This window comes from Podarcis liolepis (genome assembly GCF_965112155.1).
Source record: "Podarcis liolepis genome assembly, chromosome: 13".
NCBI classification, from domain to species: Eukaryota; Metazoa; Chordata; class Lepidosauria; order Squamata; family Lacertidae; genus Podarcis; species Podarcis liolepis.
The window spans coordinates 2,155,704-2,181,993 of NC_139573.1; the positions used below are offsets into that span (position 1 = coordinate 2,155,704).

At 50.4% G+C, this 26,290-nt stretch overlaps 1 protein-coding gene and 1 long non-coding RNA gene across 4 annotated transcripts; one reads left to right on the forward strand and one right to left on the reverse strand.

The window, feature by feature from the left end:
- Positions 1 to 947: 947 nt before the first annotated feature.
- Positions 948 to 24,732, reverse strand: SLC12A9 (solute carrier family 12 member 9). Of its 3 annotated transcripts, none has more exons than XM_083472563.1 (14): positions 24,641 to 24,732; positions 20,711 to 20,968; positions 20,469 to 20,603; positions 19,084 to 19,215; positions 17,663 to 17,953; positions 16,540 to 16,647; positions 16,170 to 16,281; positions 14,634 to 14,791; positions 14,300 to 14,382; positions 12,428 to 12,552; positions 11,015 to 11,207; positions 6,932 to 7,106; positions 5,852 to 5,998; positions 948 to 3,697 (listed from the first exon to the last, which is right to left on the reverse strand). In XM_083472563.1, the coding sequence occupies exons 2-14, from the start codon at positions 20,934 to 20,936 to the stop codon at positions 2,781 to 2,783; spliced, it is 2,802 nt and encodes a 933-aa protein (XP_083328689.1). In that variant the 5' UTR covers positions 20,937 to 20,968; positions 24,641 to 24,732; the 3' UTR covers positions 948 to 2,780. The 3 variants fall into 3 exon arrangements, with proteins under 3 accessions (XP_083328689.1, XP_083328688.1, XP_083328690.1); XM_083472562.1 differs by lacking the exon at positions 24,641 to 24,732 and adding an exon at positions 24,317 to 24,617; XM_083472564.1 differs by lacking the exons at positions 19,084 to 19,215; positions 24,641 to 24,732 and adding an exon at positions 24,317 to 24,588 and having other exon boundaries at positions 17,663 to 17,915; positions 20,431 to 20,603.
- On the forward strand, positions 14,715 to 16,288 carry LOC310692258. The gene is made up of 2 exons (XR_014518688.1): positions 14,715 to 14,810; positions 16,108 to 16,288. It is a non-coding gene; the product is annotated as an uncharacterized lncRNA (long non-coding RNA).
- Positions 24,733 to 26,290: the final 1,558 nt, after the last annotated feature.

Genomic DNA, 26,290 nt, shown 5'->3' on the forward strand with positions numbered 1-26,290 from the left:
TATATCCCAACAACAACAACAGAAAAGGTGGCAACTAAGAGAGAAGTCCTCATATCTCTAATTCAACTCTTGATTTATTTCATGTGGAAAACACGGCTTAAAAAACAGTAATTCTGCCCTGCAAATCCCTTGTATTATAAAGCTTAGTCCATCTTAAATAAATTAAGGGGGAAATGCAGCGTAGATCTAATTAATGGAGTCATTTGCTTACACGTTAAATATAAGATTCTGTATCCTGTTTGTATAATATATTGCGTTTTGAAGACACTATCGGGGGTTGGACTAGATGACCGCTGTGTGTCCCTTCCAACTCTACGACTCCGTGATAATAGGAATCCTGAAATACTGTTTGAGAAGGGACGGGGTCAGGTTTGATCCGTGCTATTTTTATAATGGAGGTTGGCATGGAAGTGAAAAAAGGTAGTGGAAAGGAGAAGAGGGCGGAAAATGTTTCTCTGTCCCCTCTTTCTCTGTGTCATGCATTATTTCATAAATAAATTTTTATAATGCCACCATTTCCTCGCCTTTTCTCTAATCAGAAAAGCCCAGACACTGCAATCTTTCTTCATAGGGGAGCTGCTCCAGCCTTTTGATCATTCTGGTGGTCCTTTTCCGAACTATCCCCAACCCTACAATATCCTTTTTGAAGATATATCCTTTTGACCAGAACTGCACACAGGACTCTAAATGCAGCCACACCACAGATTTCTATAATGGCACTATGGTATCGGCAGATTTATTTTCACTCCCTTTCTTCCTAGCAACCCCTAGCATGGAATTCGCATTTTTCACAGCCGCCACACTCTCGGTCGACATCATCAAACCGTCTGTTGCGACCCCAAAGTCTTGCTCCTGGTCCATTACCCCCAGTTTAGACTCAGTTTGGAGAAGAGGCGTTCCCAAAGACCTCACCCCCCCCAAATAAACCCCAGACACAACACGCCATCTGTTCTTGCACTTTCACTTTTATTGCAGCGGTCACTAAAAAGTAGAAATCACCCCACTTTTCCTCTCCCCCCTCAAGCCCTGTTAGTGTTAGTACCCAAAAGCACATATTTAGCCCCCAAAAGGGGGACCCCAAACACCCCCCACCCCAGTGGCTGTCCAGCTAAAGAGGCACAAAAAAATAAAACATTTAAGTCGGCCAGTAAACAATTAGTAGAAGCACCTTTGGGGCAACGAGGGTGTTAGGAAATATTTGGGGAGTCCCGATTTAGGAACAACTCGCTTTAAAAATAGCCTGTTCTCTATGGTTAGCTGGGTTAATGGCAGGGATGGGGGAGACGGACCCCCCTGTCTGGGGAATGTAATGAATGAAGCTCATCTTCCACTCAACACAGTCGAAAGCCTTTTCTAACTTACAGCATCCTCCAGAAGTTTTGGGTTACAGCTCCTGGCTGGAGATATACTACAAAATATTCGGGGGGGGGCGCCAGGTTGGGGGAAGGTGAGGAATGACTTTTAAAACGGGGAGGGCAAACAAAGCAATATGGCAGCTATCAAAGGGAGTGGAATGAGGGAAGCATCCTCAGGGTCTAGATTCATGTGTAAGGAAGAAGTTTCACCTTCGTCCTGAAAGGGACATGGCCTCTAAAACGATGGCAGGGGACCACCCTGCCAGTAGTCTGGGTCGCGGGGCTGACCCAGTGTCCTAGAGACCCCTTAACACACATACACACCCACACATTCAAACGATGCCTTGTGGAAGTCGGAAAAGTGTCAAGTAACTTCTGTGTTCGGGTCTCGGGCCACACTCGCACCGGGCAGCTAAAAGCACTAAAAAAAACACTTTAAACAGTCATGGGTTCCCCCAAAGAACTCTGGGAGATGTAGTTTTTTTTAAGGGTGCTGAGAGCTGTTGATCCCCCACTCCCAGGGCTACAACTCCCAGAGTTCCCTGGGAAGAGGGGCTGGTTGTTAAAACTGAAGTTTGTTTGTTTGTGTGTGTGTGTGTGTGTGTGTGTGTGTGTAACAGGGGGTTTCCCAACAACTCTAAGCCCCCTTAACAAACCGCAGATCCCAGGATTCTTCCGGGGAAGCCATACCTGTTTAAAGTGATATCACCGCGGTTTAAATGGATGGTGCGAATGTGGCCCTAGAGTCAAGGTAGCATGCGCTGAACAAGTGGACTGGGGGCCCAATCCACCGTTTCTAATTTCAGGAGTAAGGCTGCAGGGGCGTTGCCTGAAGGAGCAAATCTTAGAGCCTAGCAGCAAAAAGGCCACCCTATTGCTAGTGTTGGGGCACTGCCTTCGTTTTCCCTGAGGAGGTGTCTGTGCGGGAGAAGATTCCATGGCAGGCGGAAGAGCATTGATGTGCCTGGGAAACCGGTCTGTGCGTCTCATATGAATCCTGATGGCGCAGTTTGCAAAGGACAGGTTGCACGGGAAATATATATGTGCAAGAACTGCCCTGTCTAACAGATTCTGGTGGTCCAAGGCCTCTGCTACATGTTGCGGCTATGAAGGCATTCCCGAACCGTCTCCTTAAGAACATTCTCCTTAAAAACACAAAAAGAAGCAGCCCCTGCCAAACCTCTCTCTCCGCCCCCTTCAAGCTTGCTGGGCCTTCACTCAAGACTCCCAAAATCCACCCGGGACTTGCAAGGTCCTCTCTGCCCCTTTCCAAAGGCACCTTTCCAAAACCACCAGGGCAAATCTTCTCACCACTCACTTCACTCGAGAGACAAGGCACCTTCTTTTGGTAAAAAAAAAAAAGAAACAGAAACAAAACCACCTAGAATTCCCACCCCTCTGCCCCCGCCAAACCCTAGGTCCTCCTCAGAGCTCCGTACAGGTGACGGGCGTCAGGCCGTGGATGAGCATAGTGGGCCCCAGGTCTGTGGTCAGGATCGCCAGCTGCTCCAGGTAGCGCTCGTACTGCGAGGTGTCGGCTGGGGGGCGCGGGAGGTAGAGGAAGCGCACGGCCGTCTGCCCCCCTTGCTTCAAGAGCAGGTCGTTGACGGAGGCCAAATACTCGTCGGTCACCTGGAAGGTGGCGGCGTTCAGGTAGGTCTCTCTCGCCGGTTTCTCGGGGCAGCCTCCGGCCCCGGAGGGAGGGTCCGGCCTCTCGGGGTCCCCCCGGGGCCCCGCGGCATGCTGGGGGTGGCCGTGGAGGGCCACCACCTGGTCCCACGTGACGATCTTGATGGTGGCCTTGATCCTCAGCTTGGTCAAGAGCTCCCTCAGCTTCTCCTCCTTGCTGACCCAGCCCACGTCTCCCGACTCCACGCAGAGGAAGATGCGGAGCCTCGCGGCCTTCCAGGAGTTGACCATGGTGAGGATGCAGGCCATCTGCAGGAGGAAGAGGCTGCAGATGTCCACGTAGGTGGGCGAGTTGGGGCGCAGGAGGTTGAGGGGCCACACGTCGATGTAGCGGCCCTCGAAGCGCCGCTTGGAAGAGGTCGACGAAGACGAGGGCGGCAGGTCCTTCTCCAGGAGGTGGAAGTAGCGCGCCAGGCAGACGTTCTTGTGCATCTTCACCGCGTCGGAGATGATGGCCACGTACTCGGAGGGTCTCAAGGCCCGCTGGCTCTCCGCCTCCCTTACCGGCGTGAAGTGGGCCTGGAGGGCCGGCAGGTCCACGCCGAACTCGTCGTTCTCCCGCGCTTGGCTGAAGGCCGGGTCTTGCAGGAAGTAATCCTCCGGGACGCAGTCGTCGTAGAAGCCAAGGACCAAAGTGTTGGGTTTCATCCCTCCTGCGGAGGAAAAGGCACACACACACAAGCAAAGTTGAGGTCAGTTTGTGGGCTTGGGAGACAGACACCTCGCCAGGTTCAAAGATGGAGGGTGAAAGATGGAGCAGAGCAGAGGTTATATTTTCTGAGAATCCTCCGGAAAAATAATATCTCAAAGGACCTGTTTGATGTTGAGAGTGTATTAACTTATGGTCTGTGTGTGTGGTTTGGGAGCTGCACGGTCAGGGAAAAAGCAATGCTGTCCAGGGTTGTAAAGACTGCAGAGAGAATAACTGGGTGCGCTCTTCCCACCTTGGATCAAATCTATGCTTCCAGGTGCCATAAGAAAGCTGCAGAGATAGCGCAGGACAGTGCGCACCCCAGAAATGATCTCTTTCAGCTTCTGCCTTCTGGAAGAAGGTACAGGGTTATAAAGACTAGGACTAGCCGCCTGAGAAACAGTTTCTATCCAAATGCGATTTTGTTTTTAAACGCAGTGTAAGGTAGTCTCTGTGGGAGTATATTGTATTTAATTATGGGGTATCAGAGTTTTTAGGGGGGTAAACAGGCTGGGATAGCAGACTTGTTGGTTTTTGAATGTCTGGTGTAGATTTTTTCAATTTCATTGTTCTGTATGGGACAATGACAATAAAGATTATCGCATCAAAAGATAAGAGATTGAAGGGTATACAGTGGTGCCCCGCAAGACGAATGCCTCGCAAGACGGAAAACTCACTGGACGAAAGAGTTTTCCGTTTTGGAGGTGTTTCTTAAAACGAATTTCCTATGGGCTTGCTTCACAAGACGACAATGTCTTGCGAGTTCCTGCTGGTTTTTTTCCCTCCCCCCCCCCTTTTCTAAGCCGCTAAGATGCTTATCAGCTGATCCGATCAGCAGATAAGCCGCTAAAAGCCGCTAATAGCGCTAATCCGCTAATGGGCTTGCTTCGCAAGACGAAAAAACCGCTAGACGAAGAGAATCACAGAGCGGATTCTTTTCGTCTTGCGAGGCACCACTGTATTTTGGGGGTGCCTCTAAGTACGCAGCTCTTTGTACGGGACTGGGGAGTCTTCTCCCTCTCTTTCTGGGGGCATTGGGAATTCTCCCCAATATGAAAATATAAGGAGAGCCGGTTGGGTCAAGTCAATGGCCCACTTTGTCCAGCTTCCTGCTGTCAAGAGTGGACAGCCAGCTGTGCATTATGGGAAACCCGCAAGCTGGATTCGAGCACAAGAGCGCTTTTCCCATCCTGAAGTTTCCAGCAACTGGTATTCAGAAGCATCGCTGCCTCTGACTGAGGAGGTGGAGGAGCACAGCCACCGTGACTTACATAGGTCAGTAGTCAACCCATCCCAAAAAGACATAACACATAAGGAAAAAGGGATGTGGGGGGAGAAGGAAAAATGTAAGCGTAGGCACCAGTTCCGAGAAGTTGGAAGTTCCTATCAGAACCAACTGCAATTGAAAGGATTCAGGCAGCTGAATGTTTTTTTAAACTATTTTTAATTCTGAATTTTAAATAGTTGTAACCCGCCCTGGGACTCGCTGGTAATAAATAAGACCGCAAGCAGGAGCTGAGCTCAGCAGCAGCAGCAGCAGCAGCTACTCTCTCCTTCTACCATACCAAACAACAGATCCAGAGGGATGCAGAGGTTAGAGTGTTGGACTGGGACAGGATGAGGCCAACACAGCACCCATAGCTCTTGGGATTGTAAGCCCGTGAGGAGAAGGACTGCCTTGTTAAGCCTGCTATGGAAGGCCTTTTATGTCTGAAGTGTAAGCTACAAATGCTCTAAATCAGATAAATAAATAAAGGAGCGTCTCCACCCCTCATCATTCAGCTCCGAGGGCCTTTTGGTGGTTCCCTTCCTGTGAGAAGCGAGGTTGCAGGGAACCAGGCAGAGGGCCTTCTCAGTGGTGGCACCCGCCCTCTCATCAGATGTCCAGGAAATAAACAGCTACCTGACTTTTAGAAGACATCTGAAGGCAGCCCTGTTTAGGGAAGTTTTTAATGTTTGATATGTTTTATTCTGGTTTTAGTGTTCTGTTGGAAGTCGCCCAGTCTGTCTGGGGTAACCCAGCCAGATGGGCGGGATATTATTATTATTATTATTATTATTATTATTATTATTATTATGTGCAGGTGAGTGGACTAGAGACCCCTCCCTTCCTCACCCAAGCCGGTGATCCGGAGGAGGTGCTGTGTCCCTTGGCGGACCGAAGGCGAGAGGGTGAGGTCCACGAAGGCCTTGATGCTCAGCTTGTCCACCAGGCTCAGCCAGAAGTTGTAGTGGGCTTGGATGGGGTCGGAGGGCATCGTGTCTGCAGAGGGAAAACCACAAAAGGCAGGCAGGAAGTTACCAACAGGAGGGGGACAGAAGAGAAGAGAATGGAGCCAGTTAGAGGCAGCAAGGCCTTTGAAGGACCTCTCAAGGACCAGGTGCGCAGCCTGGGAGTCGTTTTGGACTCACCACTGTCCATGGAGGCGCAGGTCAGTTCTGTGTCCAGGGCAGCTGTCTGTCAGCTCCATCTTCTACGCAGGATGAGACCCTCCCTGCCCACAGACTGTCTGGCCAGAGTGGTGCATGCTCTGGTTATCTCCCGCTTGGACTACTGCAATGTGCTCTACGTGGGGCTACCTTTGAAGGTGACCCAGAAACTGCAACTAATCCAGAATGCGGCAGCCAGACTGGTGACTGGGAGCGGCCGCCGGGACCACATAACACCGGTCCTGAGAGACCTACACTGGCTCCCAGTACGTTTCTGAGCACAATTCAAAGTGTTGGTGTTGACCGTGAAAGCCCTAAACGACCTCGGTCCAGAATACCTGAAGGAGCGTCTCCACCCCCATCGTTCTGCCCGGACACTGAGGTCCAGCTCCAAGGGTCTTCTGGTGGTTCCCTCCCTGAGAGAAGCGAGGTTGCAGGGAACCAGGCGGAGGGCCTTCTCGGTGGTGGCACCTGCCCTCTCATCAGATTTCAAGGAAATAAACAGCTACCTGACTTTTAGAAGGCATCTGAAGACAGCCCCGTTTAGGGAATTTTTTTATGTGTTTTTTAATATTATTATTATAATTCTACAATGCCTTGCGTGTCACAGGTCCTTCACTGAGGCTCTCTGCCTGTAGAGCAACTGGGGGCTGGATTCACAGAACCGCAGCGCTGAGCGAGCGTAGGACCAGCTTTTCCTTGCCGTTGGTTTGGGAAGCGGTCTGGACGTCTGCCCCTTGTCCTCCACCCCGGATGTCCCTCTTACCAAGGTCCCCGATCTCCACGTGCCCCAGGACAAAGAGGCCCCCTTTCTTGAGGTGGTTGATAAACTTCATGAGCTGGGAGCTGCCCCGGGGGTTGGCCACCATAAGGAGGATCTGGGGCCGCCAGAATTTGACGTGGTCCTTCCGGATATCGAGGAGGAGCAGATACTTCCGGACCTGTTTTGGAGGGGGTGGAAAAGGGGGAAAGTGAGAAGGTGGAGGGGTAGCCGTCGAGTTGTGGAGGACAGCTCCCTGATGATGATAATAATAATAATAATAATAATAATAATAATAATAATAAATAAATAAATAAAATAATAATAATAATAATAATAATAATAATAATAATATTTTATTTATATCCCGCCCTCCCCAGCCAAAACTCCCAACAGAGCAGTTTAACCACCAATCTGTCTCCCCCAGGGAATTGTAGTTCTGTGAGGGGAATAATAGGGGGTCTCAACCCTCAGCACCCTTAATGAAGCAGCATTCCCAGAATCCTTTGGGGGAAGCCATGTTTGTTCAAAGGAGCACCATAGTGCTCTCTGTGAGGGGAATAGGGGTCTCTCCTCAGAAATCTCAGCACTCTGAACAAGCCACAGCTCCCAGAATCCTTTGGGGGAAGCCATGACTGTTCAAACTAGTATGATAGTGTGCTCTGTGAGGGGAAGAAGGGGGTCTCCTCACAACTCTCGGCTCCCTTCACAAACTTCAGCTCCCAGAATCCTTTGGGGGAAGCCATGACTGTTTAAAGTGGTATACTGTGGTACGCTTTTGTGAGGGGAATAGTGGCTCTCCTCACAACTTTTAGCATCTTTAACAAAGTACAGCTCCCAGAATCCTTTGGGGGATGCCATGACTGTTCAAAGGGGCACCATAGTGCTCTCTGTGAGGGGAATAGTGGTCTCAGAAATCTCAGCACTGTGAACAAGCCACAGCTCCCAGAATCCTTTGAGGGAAGCCATGACTGCATAGATATATCCAGGGCTTCTTTTTCACATGGAACTTGCCGGAAATCAGTTCTGGCCCCTCTCATGTAGGCGCCATTGCCATCCTTGAGAGAACAAGGGAGGCGTTCTTGGCGAGTTCCAGCGCCTCTTTTTTTCTAGAAAAACAGCACTATATAGTGCTCTCTGTGAGGGGAATAGGGGTCTCTCCTCAGAAATCTCAGCACTCTGAACAAGCCACAGCTCCCAGAATCCTTTGGGGGAAGCCATGACTGTTCAAACTAGTATGATAGTGTGGTCTGTGAGGGGAATAAGGGGGTCTCCTCACAACTCTCGGCTCCCTTCACAAACTTCAGCTCCCAGAATCCTTTGGGGGAAGCCATGACTGTTCAAAGGAGCATCATAGTGCTCTCTGTGAGGGGAAGAAGGGGGTCTCCTCACAACGTTCAGCATCTTTAACAAAGTATAGCTCCCAGAATACTTTGTGGGACGCCAGGACCATTGAAAGTGGTATCACAGTGAGCTCTGTGATGGGACTAGGGGTCTCTTCCTTCAGAAGAAGCCATGACTGTTCAAACGGGCATCATAGTGCTCTCTGTGAGGGGAATAGGGGTCTCCTCAGAAATCTCAGCAATCTGAACAAGTCACAGCTCCCAGAATCCTTTGGGGGAAGCCATGACTGTTCAATGGGGCACCATAGTGTTCTCTGAGAACAAGCCACAGATCCCAGAATCCTTTGGGGGAAGCCATGACAGCCTTAGTGTTTTAGGTGCACCAGACGAATGTGGCCACTTGCCACTGCTCCCTCCAGGTCGTCTCAGGTTCAAGCCCCAGCATCGCCAAGTGAGGATCAGGAAGGGCCCATGTCCGAGACCCAAAGAGCCGCTGCTGCCAGTCTGTGCAGACAGCACTGAAGGAGGTGGGCCTGTGTTCTGACTCAGTGCAAGGCAGCTCCCTCTGCCCCCGAAATAATTTATTTTTATTGCATTTATTTTTATTTATTGCATTTCTATCTCCAAGGAGCTCAAGATGGCCTGCTAAGTTCCCCGTACACCCCAATTTCCTCCTCACACCAACCCTGTGAGGTGGGCTAGGCTGAGTGTCTGGCCTCCCAGGTCATGCCCAGTGAGCTTTACGGCAGAATTTGAACCCTCATCTCTCCCAGATCCTAGTCTGAAACTCTAACCACTATGCAACACCACCGCCGGCTATTGGGCAGAGCAGTTGCTCCGCATACAGAAGGTCCATGATGGCATCTCAGGTTTTAAAAAGGAGTAAACGTGAGCCAGGTAACAGGCGACAGAGCAAAATCTCTGCAACGATTATGGGCTAGAGCAGGGGTCTGCAACCTTTAAGACAAAAAGAGCCACTTGGACCCGTTTCCGAAAAAAAAAACAACAACTGGGAGCCGCAAAAACATTGCAACATTTAAAACAAATATAACACTGCATATATTGTTTCTGGCCTTAATGCTATATATACAGGATCGTGCAGTCAGCTGTCAATCTCAAGAAAAAAGGACAAATTAATAGCTAATTAAAATATTTAATTTACAACCAGGTAACCAGGTTAATGGGACTTTTGCTCCTGAACCTCAGTGCTCAGTGTCTGCACATCAGGGCTGTAAGACGTCACCTTCATTTTCACACAGGCTTGCAAGCTGTCATCTGTGAGGCGTGATCGGTGTTTGTTTTTAATATAGTTCATGTTGGAGAAGACCTGCTCACATACATATGTGGAAGAGACCACAAGGGCCATTGAGTCCAACCCCCTGCCAAGCAGGAAACACCATCAGAGCACTCCTGACATATGGTTGTCAAGCCTCTGCTTAAAGACCTCCAAAGAAGGAGACTCCACCACACTCCTGGGCAGCAATTCACCAAACTTTCACCAAACTTTCCCCCGCTTAAGTTTAAAAAGGGGCTTCGCTTAAAAAGGGGCTTCAGGCAACTAACTCCACGTGGAATTCCACGCGACCGCGACTGCATAATCAATGCCACAAAATGCCAAAGAAAATTAACCAGGGCCCCAGTGAACCATAAATCAGTGCCTGATGTAAATAATATATAATAATGAGGCATTCATCATTATAAAAATACCTTTTTTGACACTTTTTATTATTTCTTTGTTTGACCCCTCAGAATTACTCCTCCTCATAGAAATAAACATTAAATTAACAAGTTACTTTTTTTTGAGTGTGTGTTCTTCACTCCCCTTCAAAACAGTGACCAGTGTATACGCCCCCTTTCAATGCAGCCTGCTTACAAAGGCGGGACGACAAAGACCAGCAATAAGCTGTTGCATAACGTTCCCCAAAAACTTTCCCCTGCTTAAGTTTAAAAAGGGGCTTCAGGCAACTAACTCCCACGTGGAATTTCCTATAGTAAGATGGCGGCCGCCTCAGAAGACCACATGGGCAGATAAGATGGCTGCTGGAAAGATCCGGTTACCCAGCAACAGCACAGCTGATTCCGACGCTTTTGAAAGCAGCCGGCAAAGCAAGTGTTGGAGCTCCGAAGCCACTGCGCATGTGACCAAATAGCGAGGACTTACTTTGCTAGAGACAAGGCTACCACAAGCCTCCCTCTCTTCGCGCCGCCCAGCCTCCCAAGAAAAAAACCCCACCTCAAACAGTCACAAAGCACAAATCAGTAAACATAATAAACATTAAATTAACAAGTTACCTTTTTTTGAGTGTGTGTTCTTCACTCCCCTTCAAAACAGTGACCAGTTTTGAACAGTGGCTTCAGGCAACTAACTCCTCCGCCTCCTCCCCTCGCGCCCGCCCCTCGCCCCCTCCCCTCGCCTCCTTCCCTCGCGCCCGCCCCTCGCCCCCCGCCTCCTTCCCTCGCGCCCTCGCCCCTCCCCTCGCCTCCGCCCCCGCCCCTCGCCTCCTTCCCTCGCGCCCTCCACTCGCGCCCGCCCATCGCCCCGTCCCCTCGCCTCCGCCCCGCGCCTCCGCCCCAGAGCCGCAGCAAAGGCTTTAAAGAGCCGCATGCGGCTCCGGAGCCGCAGGTTGCCGACCCCCGGGCTAGAGGCAGCAACGTGTGCTGGGAGTTTAGACTGTCCCTGGAGGATGTCTAAGCAGCCCTGGGGCTCCCCTCCAGGGAGACACGCACGCAGGTGTGAGGAGGGTACCTGGTGGAAGATGAGGGCCTGGCTGATGTAGCCCCAGGAGGAAGCGGCGGAGCGCAGGTGGATGAAGCCCAGGAGCAGCAGCATGAGCCCCAGGCTGCCAGAGGCGCCGGCCGCACTGATCAGGAACATCATCACCAGGCAGGAGACGATGCCCAGGAGGCAGGTGTGCCACGAAAACACCTGGAAGGTGGGGCTGGGGGAGGGGGGAAGAAAAAGAGCGGGGAGGCAGGGAGGGGGTGCGCTCAGTACAGAGTCTGACACCGAGGATGGGGACCCTCAAATGTGGCCCCCCACATCTCCCCATCTGGCCCTCAGTGATATATCCTCTTTACCCTAGCCACGCCCTCTCCTCGGTCACACCCTCCCTTAGCCACACCCCTCTCCACCCAGGACACTCCTCTCCCTCAAGCCCACCCCTTTCAGACAAGGCCACACCCCTTTCTCAGTCACACCTCTTTTCAGTCACATATTCTCCACCTAGGCCATGCCCCTTCCTCAGCCACACCCTCAACATCCTGGCCACACCCCTTCCTGCTCTGGCCACGCCCCTCCCTCAACCACACCCCTTTCAGACAAGGCCACACCCCTTTCTCAGTCACATCTTCTCCACCCAGGCCACGCCCCCTCCTCAGCCACACCCTCCCTTAGCCACACCCCTCTCCCTCAAGCCCACCCCTTTCAGACAAGGCCACACCCCTTTCTCAGTCACACCTCTTTTCAGTCACATATTCTCCACCTAGGCCACGCCCCTTCCTCAGCCACACCCTCAACATCCTGGCCACACCCCTTTCTGCTCTGGCCACGCCCCTCCCTCAACCACATCCCTTTCAGACAAGGCCACACCCCTTTCTCAGTCACATCTTCTCCACCCAGGCCACGCCCCTTCCTCGGTCACACCCTCAACATCCAGGCCACACCCTCCCTCAACCACACCCCTTCCAGACAAGGCCACACCCCTTTCTCAGCCACACCCTCAACATCCAGGCCACACCCCTCTCCACCTAGGCCACTCCCCTCCCTCAACCACACCCCTTTCAGCACAGGCCACACCCCTTTCTCAGCCACACCTTCTCCACCCAGGCCACACCCCTCTCTATTCCTACTTTGCACACCTGGCCTTGAGCTGCAAGGACGCCTCTTGCTTGCCTGAACTGGGAAGAGTGCGCAAGCGTGTCTGTTATCAAGGTTAAAATGCACACCCATGGCCCTGCCCTCTGGCCCCTCCCACCACCGGAATATCCCTCCCCCCCCAAAAAAGGCAGTGCACCCCTCAGGCAAGAGCAGGACCCCCAACTCAGGTTTTGACTGCGGTTTCAGAGCAGTGTAAGCATCAGAAAGGCCGACTTGCTGCCTCGCCCCTCCCCTCTCCCCAAAGCAGCCCGGCCCCACCCTCTCCCGGGACACCACACCCACCGGAAATTGGGGGCGGAGGCCCACTCCAGCGCCAAGCAGGCCAGGTCCACGGCGGCATAGGCCACGAGGTAGAAGACGGTGACGATGCTGGCAATGGTGTTCAGCTTCCCGACGAAGAGGACCAGCTGGGAGAGACACCGAGCGGAAAAAGAGTCAGGGCGGCAGAGGAAGCGAGGGGGCTACAGCTATGGGGCAGGGAAACCCTGTCCTGGCGCTGCCCGTGCCCCCTTCCTGGCATCACTTATTGGGGTCCACTGGGTCCTCGAGACCAATTTATTCTTTTATCATTTGCTGTGAGTCCCGCTCACGGCTTTCCCACTGGAAAGGACGCTGGACTAGGTGGGCCACTGGCCTGATCCAGAATGCTGCTATTATTATTATTATTATTATTATTATTATTATTATTATTATGTATTAATTTTGTATACCGCCCTGTACCCGCAGGTCTCTTACGCTCTTATAACTGTGAGCCGGCAAAAGGCAGGATAAAAATGATCCTATCATAACAGTCTTTCTCTAACCTGGAGCCACCCATGTTTAGGGAAGTTTTTAATGTTTGATGTTTTATCATGTTTTTGTAATACAGTGGTATCTCGGGTTAAGTACTTAATCCGTTCCGGAGGTCCATTCTTAACCTGAAACTGTTCTTGACCTGAAGCACCACTTTAGCTAATGGGGCCTCCTGCTGCTGCTGCTGCGCCGCCACTGCACGATTTCTGTTCTCATCCTGAAGCAAAGTTCTTAACCTGAAGCACTATTTCTTGGTTAGCGGAGTCTGTAACCTGAAGCATATGTAACCTGAAGCATATGTAACCTAAAGCGTATGTAACCTGAGGTACCACTGTATTCTGCTGGGAGCCGCCCAGAGGGGCTGGGAAAACCCAGCCAGATGGGTGAGGTATAAATAATAAATTATTATATTATTATTGATATCCAGTTGATTTGGACTACAGCTCCCAAGAAAGCTGATGGGAACTGTAGTCCACACTGCCTGGAAGGCTCCAGGTTAGTTTATACAGTGGTTCCCCGCAAGACGAATGCCTCGCAAGACGGAAAACTCGCTAGACGAAAGAGTTTTCCGTTTTGGAGGTGCTTCGCAAAACGAATTTCCTATGGGCTTGCTTCGCAAGATGAAAATGTCTTGCGAGTTCCTGCGGGTTTTTTCCCCTTTTCTCCCCCTTTTTCTAAGCCGCTAAGCCGCTTATCAGCTGATCCGATAAGCCGATAAGCCGCTAAAAGCCGCTAATAGCGCTAATCTGTCAATGGGCTTGCTTCACAAGACGAAAAAACCGCTAGACGAAGAGAATCACAGAACGGATTCTTTTCGTCTTGCGAGGCACCACTGTATATTTTAAATCCCTTGCTCAAAGGCCACCTCACTCTATAACTGAATAGCTGCAGATTCCTGCATTGCAAGTGGGCTGGACGCGATGACCCCCGGAGTCCCTCCTAGATAGAGTCTATGAATCTATGAAACTGCAGCTAGGACCGCTGCTCCCCTGTCTTGCCCTTCAGCATCTATGCCAGGGGTCAGCAGGGGGCTGGTCCACTGTCCCTCAGACCTTGTGGGGGGCCGGACTATATTTTGGGGGGAAAATAAAAATGAACGAATTCCTATGCCCCACAAATAACCCAGAGATGCATTTTAAATAAAAGGGCACATTCTACTCATGTAAAAACACACTGATTCCCAGACTATCTGCGGGCCGGACTGAGAAGGCGATTGGGCCATATACGGCCCCCAGGCCTTAGTTTGCCTACCCATGCCCTTCCTGTTTTCTCATTTTCCGATGTTGGCCGGGACAGAGCAGCTCTGGGGTTCCCCTGAGCGGCACAGGGTGAAAGGGGAAGGAAGAGAAGAGGAGAACGTACCTGTACGAGCGCCCAGGTGTAGAGAACGGCCACCCACGGGTTGCCCCCTTTGGAAACAATCTTCGCCGGAGCCAGGACGATTCCTGCCATGACAAGGCAACAATGGGATCTTCGGAGACAGAAAGCGGGCTTGGGGAGACGAGGCAGGGAATGCCTGAGAATCCTCTCCATATATTTCTGGACTCCCAACTCCCCTCAGCCACCACGGCCAACGGGCAGGGACGACGGTGGGAGGTGTAGCGCCTGGTGGGAGTTGTAGCGCAGCAGCACCCGGAGAGCTATGGGTTCCCTCTGCACTCATGTAAAGGGATTTTTCTGGAGGGGAAGGACTCACCAAACAGGTCGTCCTTTGCCAGGGCGTGGAGGATCCGCGACGCGCCGATGAGGTTGCTCATCGATGCCGAGAGCGACGCAGAGTAGATGCCGATCAACACAAAGGGAGGCCATACATTGATAGCCCGGAAGAAGCCGTAGTCCCCCTTCAGCAGAGCCCTGCGGGGTAGTCCAATACGTAAGAACACAAGAGCAGAACTGGCGCCGTTGCAAGTGCCACACAACGCCCATTCCGCCTTTGTAAGAAATCAAACTTTCACCTAGACTTTGGAACTATTGACACCAGGCTAGTGCCTTCACTGTATCGATCACAGTGCAGCTCACAGCATAAAAATATAAAATGAGAATGCAAAATTCACAATAGAGCACAAAGAAAACGATATCCCACCCACTCACAAACACACTTAAAAAGTCATGGTTGAAGGGGAACATTTTTGCCTGGCGCCTAAAGATATATAACGAAGCTGCCAGCCGAACCACCCCGGGGAGAGAATTCCACAAATGGGGAGCCACCACAGATAAGGCCTCTTCTTTTGTTGCCACCCCCCGGACCTCTCATAGGGGAGACATACGAAAGATAATAATAATAATAATAATAATAATAATAATAATAATAATAATAATAATAATAATAATTTATTATTTATACCCCGCCCATCTGGCTGGGTTTCCCCAGCCACTCTGGGCGGCTTCCAAAAGAATATTAAAATACTATAATACATCAAACATTAAAAGCTTCCCGAAACAGGGCTGCCTTCAGATGTCTTCTAAAAGCCTGGTAGTTGTTGTTCTCTTTGACATCTGATGGCGGAGTGTTCCACAGGGCGGGCACCACCACCGAGAAGGCCCTGTGCCTGGTTCCCTGTAACATCACTTCTCGCAGGGAGGGAACCACCAAAAGGCCCTTGGAGCTGGACCTCAGCGTCCGGGCTGGACGATGGGGGTGGAGACGCTCCTTCAGGTCTACTGGGCCTTTGAGGCCGTTTAGGGCTTTAAAGGTCAACACCAACACTTTGAATTGTGCTCGGAAACGTACTGTCCTCAGAAGATGATCTCAGGGTCCGGGTCGGTTCATATGGGGAGAGGCAATCCTTGGGGTATTGCGTCCCCGAGCCATTTAAGGCTTTATAGGTCAAAACCAGCACTTTGAAACCTAATTGGCCGGCAGTGCAGTCGGGCCAGGAATTTCTTCCTATATATATAGAAATGAAGGGTGTCGTCACGCTCTGCAGTTGGCACGAGGCCACGCAGGCTGGCCCAAGCAAGCTGTTTAATGGGGAGGGATGGGAGGCTCTGTGAAGCTCCTCCCACTCCTGAAAAGGGGTGGGGCTTGGGAGGAAGGGAGGGGCTTGGGTGAGCTGTGTGGGAGATAGGGGAGGAGGTCAGTGAGGTGTAAAGGGAGGGGGCGTTTGTCATTTGTTGGGGAAGGCCTGCCCCTAGCAAAATATTTATTTGCTTTATTTCATTTCACAAAGTCCATACGCCGCTTGATCGTTGAAACCCACTGAAGCCGATTTGCAAATAAACTACCACTCACCTCTCGCAGGTGAAGCTGGTCATGAAGAAGAGAAGGAAATAGATGACAAAAGTATAGACCACGGCAATGATGGTCCCTTTCGGGATGGAGCTGCTGGCATTTTTGAGTTCCCCTATTTTTTAAAAAAGAGAGAGGTGAAAACAGCTGCTGCTTTGAGGCAAGTTGGGATTTTGTTTTTGCATTCCCCACCCCTCTCGTTTTTGTCACAGATTGGAAATTAACAAAACTACATTTTTAAAAAAGGCTCTCCCTGCAAAATGGGCGCAGGGTCCCAAGCGCCACCCCCCGGCCACGAGAAAGGAGGGCATGCGCCCCCAAAACCCACCTCCTGCTGCCCCCCTCGCCCCGGCCCACCCTCCAAAAACCTCACCTGACATGTTGGACCCAGCCATGATGCCCGTGCAGCCGTTGAACATGACGGCGAAGACGGTGGCGAAGGACATGATGTTGTTGGTGGTGTAATCACGAGAGTACATGGCTGCAGAGGGAGAGAAGCATGTTCGTAGGAGACACACACACACACACACAATGTATGTGCCCGCACAACTGCTTCGATCAGCGAGACTGGCACTTTCGCCTGTGCCAAACAACGCCCTCACTGCACCTGCAAGAACCTGGGCATTTAGTGTGGCGGCACCGACACTTTGAAACTCCCTACCCATTGATATCAGTCTCGCACCTTCGCTGCATTCCTTTCCTACCTGCCCGCAGACTGTCTGGCCAGAGTGGCGCATGCTCTGGTTATCTCCCGCTTGGACCACTGCCATGCGCTCTACGTGGGGCTACCTTTGAAGGTGACCCAGAAACTACAACTAATCCAGAATGCGGCAGCTAGACTGGTGACTGGGAGACCACATAACAGCGGTCCTGAAAGACCTACATTGGCTCCCAGGACGTTTCCGAGCACCATTCAAAGTGTTGGTGCTGACCTTGAAAGCCCTAAATGGCCTCAGTCCAGTATATCTGAAGGAGCATCTCCACCCCCATCGTTCTGCCCGGACACTGAGGTCCAGCTCCGAGGGCCTTCTGGCGGTTCCCTCCCTGCGAGAAGCCAAGTTACAGGGAACCAGGCAGAGGGCCTTCTCGGTGGTGGCGCCCGCCCTGTGGAACACCCTCCCATCAGATGTCAAGGAAATAAACAACTATCCGACTTTTAGAAGACATCTGAAGGCAGCCCTGCTTAGTGAAGTTTTTACTGTTAGATGTTTTATTGTGTTTTTAATATTCTGTTGGGAGCCGCCCAGAATGGCCTGGGAAAACCAGCCAGATGGGCAGGGTATAAATAATAATAAAATCATCATCATCATCATCATCATCATCATCCTTTGGGCATCTGTGGAAAGCGTTCCGCCTGCCCGGTTGCTCAGAAAGTTTGCAGGTGTTTCTGTTTGTTTCCTTTTGGCTTTTAGCTCTCTGTACATTTGCCCGGTTGGCGAAGTTCTGCTCTGGGCCTCCTCCCTCCCTCGGTCGTTCAGCCCCCGCCGCAGACTTACCATACATGTTGTCCCTGAGCGTGGAGACGTTGAACCCGGTGAAGGAGGCGTTGAAGCTGTGGTTCCCGTCCCGGGAGACCGCGATCTCCCGAGGCGACACGGCGAAGAAGCTGGCGAAGATGGTGATGAGGACAGCGTTGACCACCAGGAAGATGAAGAAGGCCGCCCGGGAGTAGATGTGGGAGCCCACCAGGCAGACCAGGAGGCAGACCAGGAGGACGACCGAGCCGTAGAGGAAGCTGTACAGATAGCCCTGGGGGAGAGCCTTTGCCCCAGGAGGGTCGGATCCATCTGCAGGCATTGGGGAAGGGAGGCAGAGAGGTTAGGAATCACAGAATCACAGAACTGTGGATTCGGGAGGGGGGTCCCCCAAAGGTCATCCAGCCCTACCCCCTGAGATGCAGGAATTGCAGCTGATAATCTCGTCGTTTCGCTCTTTCGTAAACTGGCTTGAGGTTGTTTCTTTCCCCCGGCAATCAAGCAGAATATAAATTGCACGACATAAACACTGTATTTTTCGCTCTATAAGACGCACCTTTTCCCTCTTAAAAAGTAAGGGGAAATGTGTGTGCGTCTTATGAATCATAGAATCCTAGAGTTGGAAGAGACCACAAGGGCCATCGAGTCCAACCCCCTGCCAAGCAGGAAACACCATCAGAGCACTCCTGACATATGGTTGTCAAGCCTCTGCTTAAAGACCTCCAAAGTAGGAGACTCCACCACACTCCTTGGCAGCAAATTCCACTGTCAAACAGCTCTTACTGTCAGGAAGTTCTTCCGAATGTTTAGGTGGAATCTTCTTTCTTGTAGTTTGGATCCATTGCTCCGTGTCCGCTTCTCTGGAGCAGCAGAAAACAACCTTTCTCCCTCCTCTATGTGACATCCTTTTATATATTTGAACATGGCTATCATATCACCCCTTAACCTCCTCTTCTCCAGGCTAAACATGCCCAGCTCCCTTAGCCGTCCCTCATAAGGCATCGTTTCCAGGCCTTTGACCATTTTGGTTGCCCTCCATATGGAGTGAATGCAGGCTGTGCAGCTATCCCAGAAGCCAGAACAGTGAGAGGGAGCGCTGCTTTCACTGCGCAGCGATCCCTCTTGCTGTTCTAGCTTCTGGCTTAGCTGTGCAAACCCTCTTCAGGGCACGGGCAGCCTCCAGCCAAAAGCCTGGGATAGCCGCACTCCCTTTTCCTCCTTGGGGAAAAGTCTGCAAGGGCCGCACACATGCTTCTCGCAGCTCGTGAAAGGGAGCCCTGAGCTGAGCCTGGGATGCATACAGTCTCTGCTCAGCCCTCCCTTTAAAGAATTCCCCCCCCCTCCTTGCATTCCCCCTCTAAAAACTACGCACATCTTATGGCCGGGTGCGTCTTATGGAGCGAAAAATACGGTGAACACCCCTCGCTCGTCTTGTCACCCACCTGCTCCGAAGTCGTCCAGAATGGCTTCCACCAGCCCAAGGACATAGACGCCGCAAGCGCAGACATTAGCCAGGTAGAACATGAGCCCGATGCTGCCGCCAAATTCGGGGCCCAGGGTCCGACTGATCATGACTGAAAGCGGCCGGGTTGGGGGGGGGGAAGGTTGTCAGTTAAGGCAAAGTTTCGAAAGAGGAGAAGTTGAGGTACCGCCACCCTCCCAAACTCATGGAGGATGAGCATAGCTGTGGAGCTTCCATGTACAGGGGAAGTCTACCTCCAATTACCAGGCGGCATGGAGCAGGAACTAGCGAGGGCCGACTCCATTCGGGCCACAATTCAAGGGCCGCTTTCTGGGATGGTCAGAGTTGGAGCAAGTTCGGGGGGAGGGCAGAAAAAGCAGGACTTTTATCGTAGTCCCAAGAGTTTCAGAGCGACATGCACCGCCTTTGGGAATTTGGAAAAAGCTTGCCAGTTCTTTAAATCCTTGCGGGATCAGGCCCATCTACTCCAGGATCCTGTTCTCACAGATAAGTGGAGGGGCAGAGCGTAGAGCAGGCTTCCTCAACCTCGGCCCTCCAGATGTTTTGGGACTACAACTCCCATCATCCCTAGCTAACAGGACCAGTGGCCAGGGATGGTGGGAATTGTAGTCCCAAAACAATCTGGAGGGCCGAGTTTGCCTGGCATAGAGAAATCCTGGCCAGCAGCAACCGACAGCCCCTCTCGTCCTCCTCCATGAATTTGCCCAATCCTAAAGCCGCCCAGGTTGGTGGCCATTGCTGCCTCCTGTGGCAGGGAGTTCCATAGTTTAACTGTGTGCCGCGTGAATAGATGAAAAAACAAAAGAGGAATGTAAATGGGTAAAACTGATGGTAATTGCAGCCAGGCAGGTTATAGCGAGTAATTGGGGAAATGCAGAAGAGCTAGGGGTGAACCAATGGAGGAAAAAACTGAATAATATTTTGGAATACCTGACTGTGAAGATACATAGAATGAAAGGGCACAAGGCCAGTGAGAAAAAGGAGGATTGGTTTGAGAAGATACTGAATTATTTGGGTATGGTTTGAACAATTTGGAGCAATTAAAATGTTTAAAGTTAAATAAACCTTGTGGAGGGAGGATTGTTAAGGTTTATAGAAGTGTACATATGGTTGATTTGAAGTTATTATTCAATATGTATATTATTGAATATTTATACCCAATGTATCAGCTGCCTGGGGGGGGGGGGTTCACTACTTGTGTTTTGGTGCTTGGTAAAATAAATAAATATATTATTTAAAAAATTATTATTATTTTTTGCTTTCTCCCACCCGCCTACTCTCCCCCCTTGCTCCATCCAAGAGCAACCAAAGTGCGTTGAATTGCCCCCCCCAAAAAAAGGATACAGTAAGCCCCGCCTGCCTGGACCGCTCCATTGGTAGAGATGGCGCAGACGGACAGGACGGTCAAGGAAATGATGACATAGGCCACCACCAACATAAGGAGAGACTGCAGGAAGCCTGCGTGGCCGATGACAAACCCTGCGTGGAGACACAGATCAAGGTCAGGTTTGGGGGTTTTTTATAAAAGGGGGGGTGCAGAGAAGGACAGCCGCCTTGTTGCCTCTCGAACACAGAGCCCGACTCACCCACACGCATGAAGACCACAATGCTGAACATGGAGAGGACCGTGGGGACGATGACCCCGAAGAACGTCGACAGCTGCCGGGCCGGGTCATGGTGGGAGCTCCCCGTGGCCGACCCCGCCACCCCCACCACCAGGGGGGCCTCTTCCTGGCCGCCCCCTGGCATCTCGCCCTCGCTAGAGACCCGGAAGAGCCGGTAGCTGAGCAGAGGGGAGCTCTCTGTAGACATGGCCTGGGGGGGCCGCAAGCTCCCCGGTTTATCTAGGGGGGCAGAAAACAGGAAGATTAGGGGGGGAGAGAGAGAGATATTAGCTGCAGCAGTTGTAATCATCAGCTCCAATCGCTGGATCAGACCAATGGCCCATTTTATTATTATTTTTTAATATAAGTTTTCCATATTTTATTACATTTCAATCTCAAAAAATAATAATTCATGGCTTAAGACATTGCTTAAATAAAGTATCTGCCTCCTTCCTTCCCTCCAGCAGACCTCCATATCTCATTACCAATTTCTCCACATTCCTAAATTCACTTTTTTACCTTAAATCAATCTTTTAACAGTCACCTACTTATAAGTAAATCAGCTCGTTAATTTCCCATTACCAAACACTTCAACTTAAACCTACAAACGTATCCAACTGTTTGCAATTTTCTTTCATATAGAGTATAAATTTGCCCCAGTCCTTTTGGAACAAATCATCATAGCCATTCTGAATCTTCCCCATCAGCTTCGCCAGCTCCACGTATTTACTTGCCAATCTTCCAATGTGGGGAGTTCTTGTTGCTTCCATTTCTGGGCCAGGAGTATTCTTGTTGCACACATGAACAAATTTACATCTTTCATTTGGATTTCCTCAATTAACCCCTACAGGAAAGCCTCTGGTTTTTTTGCTGAAATTATACTTAAATCTCTTTTTCAATTCATTATATATGGTATCCCAAAAGGCTTTAATCTTGGAACATGTCCACCACATATGCAAGAAATTTCTTGCCAATGGCCCATTTTAGTCCAGCATCCAACATTAGCCAACCAGATGTGCATTACAGTGGTACAGTGGTGCCCCGCAAGACGAATGCCTCGCAAGACGAAAAACTCGCTAGACGAAAGAGTTTTCCGTTTTTTGAGTCGTTCCGCAAGACGAATTTCCCTATGGGCTTGAGTTCTTGCGAGTTTGTTTCCTTTTTCTTAAAGCCGCTAAGCCGTTAATAGCCGCTAAGCCGCTAATAGCCATGCTTCGCAAGACGAAAAAAACCGCAAGACGAAGAGACTCGCGGAACGGATTAATTTCGTCTTGCGAGGCACCACTTTACCTTGGTTCCCCAAAGCTGAAAACCCAGAAGTTCCGTTTTTCAAAAACCGGACGTCCGATGCGGCTGTCGGCTATTGTTTCCTGGGCGCCTGCACCCATCTGAAGCCGCGCCTTGGTTTTCAAACATTTCGGAAGTCAAGCGGACTCCCGGGATGGATTAATTCTGGCGCTTTCGTTTTTGCTGTTTATTTTGCGCTTTTGTTTTTGAGGCTTTTCTGGTTATTTTGTTTTTTGCGACTGTGTGGAACCCAGTTCGGCTACCAATGGATTGATTGTGTGTGACTGCGGAAATGGATAAAAGCCCCCCATCTAAATGATGACTATCATCCGCGCAGGTAAGGAAAAAATAATAATTTTAATTTCTGTCATCTACAATGTTGCCTTGTTTATTTTATAGCACAGCACACTGATTATTGCTTTCATTTTATGGATCAATGGTCTCGTAAGAGAATAAAATTCATGTTGGACTGCTGTTTTCAAAAATCTGGAACGGATTAATCGGTACAGCATGAGACTCTTAATCCCAGGGACTTGGGTTCGAGTTCCGGCTACGGCAAAAGTTTCCTGCACTGCAGGGGGGTTGGAGTAGGTAACCCTAACAATCCTAGGATTCTATGGATCCGTGGCCAAGAGCCCTCTGCGAATTTGCCAAACCCCATTTTAAAGCCATGCAGGTCAGGGGCCACCCCTGCGTCCGTCCTGTGGGAGTGAGTTCCATAGGTTAACTCGGCATGCCAAGAAGGAGCTCTGCCCCTGAACCACACAGGCCCGTTCCTCAAGGAAAGGTATGTTGGGGGGGTAGGTGCTGGAAAAGGGAGGGTCCCTAGGGGGCTGGGGAGAACCAGGATTGCTGGGCCCCACGACCCACTGGCATGAAAGCAAGCTCACTTCATGGATCCTCTTTGGGACCATTCAGCGGTGAGCACAGAATCATAGCTTTGTTGTTGAGGGTCCCCCAAAGGTCATCCAGCCCAACCCCCCGCAATGCAGGAATCGCAGCTGAAGAAGCCCTGACAGGTGGCCGTCTGACCTCCAAGGAAGGGGAGTCCACCACCTTCGGAATAAGGAATTTGGTGCATGCGCAGAGGAGCCCAAGTGTCTATTGTTGCACAACCGGGACAAAAATAAGTTATTATTATTATCTGTTCAATTGATATAAAGGTAAAGGGACCCCTGAGCGGTAGGTCCAGTCGTGGCCGACTCTGGGGTTGCGGCGCTCATCTCGCTTTATTGGCCGAGGGAGCCGGCGTACAGCTTCCATGTCATGTGGCCAGCATGACTAAGCCGCTTCTGGCGAACCAGAGCAGCACACGGAAATGCCGTTTCCCTTCCCGCCGGAGTGGTACCTATTTATCTACTTGTACTTTGAGGTGCTTTCGAACTGCTAGGTTGGCAACTGATCATATGCAGCCCTTTATCCAAAGATCCCAATAGTAAGAATGTAGTTTATGCATCATAACAATGAAAAGCATAACACAGGGCATAATAATAAATAGTCGTAATGACAGTGGGTTAAATTTTTTTTAACGGGGGTGGGGAGAGTGGCGTTCAGCCAACTCCCGTTAAAAAAACGATACGAGGAAAATGACTTTCTTTTTGTAAGCAAGAATTTAAAGCTATAATAATCTAAGATGTTGAGATAAGGATTTGCTGTACAAACAATTCAAACTGGGTATACAAGAAGGGGAGGTATGAGGAGGTCGGGGAAATAAGTTACAAGGAAATAAGGTGTGAAATTTAAGTGTTTTTAATAATTTTATGTTTGTTTTTTCTTTTGTTTGCAAAAAAAATGGAAACTTTAATAAATATATTTAAAAATAAAAATAAAAAATGATACGAGGGAGGACAGGAAAACCGGGTAATAATTTGTAAGACCCCCCCAAAAAAACAGAGAGATGTGCTAAGAAGCATCCCTGATCCCTTCCTAAACTCCCCCCCCCTTAACCACCTGGGATTCTGGCTGACCAAGCTGGGTTGGGGGGGAGGGAGATTTGGGAAGGGCATCATGAGAGCAGAGATTTTCCCATCAAGCCCAGGGGCGCAGCGGGGCCCCTTATCAGCCCCAGGGGCGGAAGGGTGATGCTGAGACGGGGACCCGATCCTCGCAGGGACCCAGGAGTCCGAGCCAGCCGCAGCTCTCCCTCCCAGCCCTTCTCCTCCCCGCCCCCTCTCTCTCCCGAAGGACCCAGGCGTCCTGGCTCCATCCCCGGGGGGGTGGGTGGGGCCCCCGCTTCCTTGCAACACCCCACCCCCACCCCGGAGGGACCCAGGCGTCCTGGGGGCCCCGCCTCGCACCCACCTGGCCGCGTCCTTTGCAGCAGCCCCGGGAGGCGACATGGAGCTTCGGCCGGACCGGCTCCAGCGCCGGGCGGGTCACGGGCTCTTCATGTGACCGGCCCGGCCCGGCTTCCTCCTCCTCCTCCTCCTGCCGGGATGCGCTTGCATCCGCCGCCGCCGTGAGCTCAGATCCTGCCCGGGAGGAGCCTCGGCTGGCCGGCGAGGAAAAGGAGGAGGAGGAGGAAGAAGAAGGCGGAGGCAGCTGCAACCCACCCCCCCATAAAAAGGAAAAGCCCAGGCAGGCTTGACACGCGTCGACCCACAACCCGGATCCGCGCCACCCCACCCTTCTCACGTTACGCGTGTTCGCGGGAGGTCGTGCGGCGCCGCGCCTCTTGCCTCCCCGGGGCAAAGGAAAGGGCTTGCCTTCCTGTGTAGGCACAGCAACCGGATTTCTGGCAAGGGCAGACACGTGTTTTTGGGGTTGGGTGGCTGGAAAAAGCCGCCCCTGGGGCTGGTTCTCTGCCAACCCAGGGCGTGTGTTTGTTTGCGTGTCTTCCTCGCCTTCTTCCTAACATTTGTCACCCTGGACCTGAGCCTCTGGCAACAGAGATTTCTTTCCAGAGTGTTTTTGTTAAATTTTGTCCATTATAACCCAAATAGGCAAATGCATAAAAACTATATTATTTTTTTATTGAGTTTTCATTTTAAATACACCAACAAACAAACGTCTCTACGGAGCATAAAGTAGGATACATGTAAAAAGACTTGATGTTTTTGTTTGTAGACAAATGCATAAAAACTAAACCAAACTAGGGTTGTCCTAGGCTGTTGACATTCACAAGATATATAAAACTGGTTATCCAGATATTTGTAATAAAATACAGGCAGGTAAGTGGGGGGAAATTGATTTATTTTTAAAGGGGAGGGGAGGATATTCCTCCAGGGCTCTGCTCCCCCCTGTAAAAAACCCCCCACAAAAAAACCTTAATTGGTTAAAGGGGCGTCAAGGCCCTGCTCAAGGTTTTCCTTCCCCAAAGGAGGCTTTCACTTCCCTCTGCAAAGTTGCGCCATTTGGCCGCATTCTATCGCTTGCAGAGATTACGGCCATCAGTGGGTGTTTCCACATGGAAACAGATGTGTGATTCACTTAAAGGTTGATAGCCATAATAAGATAGCCAGCAGCACTCGGATCCTTAATAACGGGACCCCTGGACCACTTAACTCAGCCTCTTCCCCCCCACCTGGTGCCTTCCAGGTGTGTCAGACTACAATTCCCAGCATCCTCCGTTAGTTCAAAATGCACCAGAAGGTGTACAGTATAGGGAATGGGAAATATTCAAAGAATATCTAAAATCGTACTGTACGGACAATAAGATACTTGCAGAAATAGAGTGATACTGGTAAGCAAGAAATGCATAAAATATAATATTGGAATTTATATATATATACACAAAACAAAATAATATGAATCTGTGCAAGGAATACAGATAATACAAGTACTATAATGAGAATTATTGGAAGTTATATATTTTAATTTGTCATGTAAGTGTAATATATCATATTTGTTTATGTCTGTTTCTTTATCTTACTTTATTGTTTCTATTCATTTGTAGTGTTTTTTGTTTTGCATGTTATGTAATTCATGTATATTTGTTTATGTGAAAATTAATAGAGATTTTCTAAAAACAAAAAAACAAAATGCACCTGGATCCAGGAAGTTGCTTCCGCAGCCATTATGGGAAGGTGTTTTCTTGATGGACTGTGGACGCTGTGAGTCATGAGGGTGGGGAGAGAGACAGTGTGTGAATTCAGCAGCGCTTAGTTTGTCAATGTTGTTAATATTGCTTTGTGGATTATGAGTGCTGTAACGCTTTGTGGGTTTTATAACAGGACTTTTCTTGTGGTTGTACTGTTTATGTTTTAAGTTGTTTTGTTCGTAGTGGTTGTTTTTACTGATGATTTGTTAATTGTTTTATATAATTTACGTCGCAGT

What these genes read in the sequence shown, in the direction of transcription:
- SLC12A9 (XM_083472563.1), bottom strand. Translation starts at nt 20,936, where the DNA reads ATGTCTACAGAGAGCTCCCCTCTGCTCAGCTACCGGCTCTTCCGGGTC. An exon ending in CCAGGCAGGCGGGGCTTACT is followed by an intron (nt 19,216 to 20,468) that starts GTATCCTTTTTT and finishes GGCCGCTTTCAG; the next exon opens with TCATGATCAGTCGGACCCTG. An exon ending in ACCAGCTTCACCTGCGAGAG is followed by an intron (nt 14,792 to 16,169) that starts GTGAGTGGTAGT and finishes ACTACCCCGCAG; the next exon opens with GGCTCTGCTGAAGGGGGACT.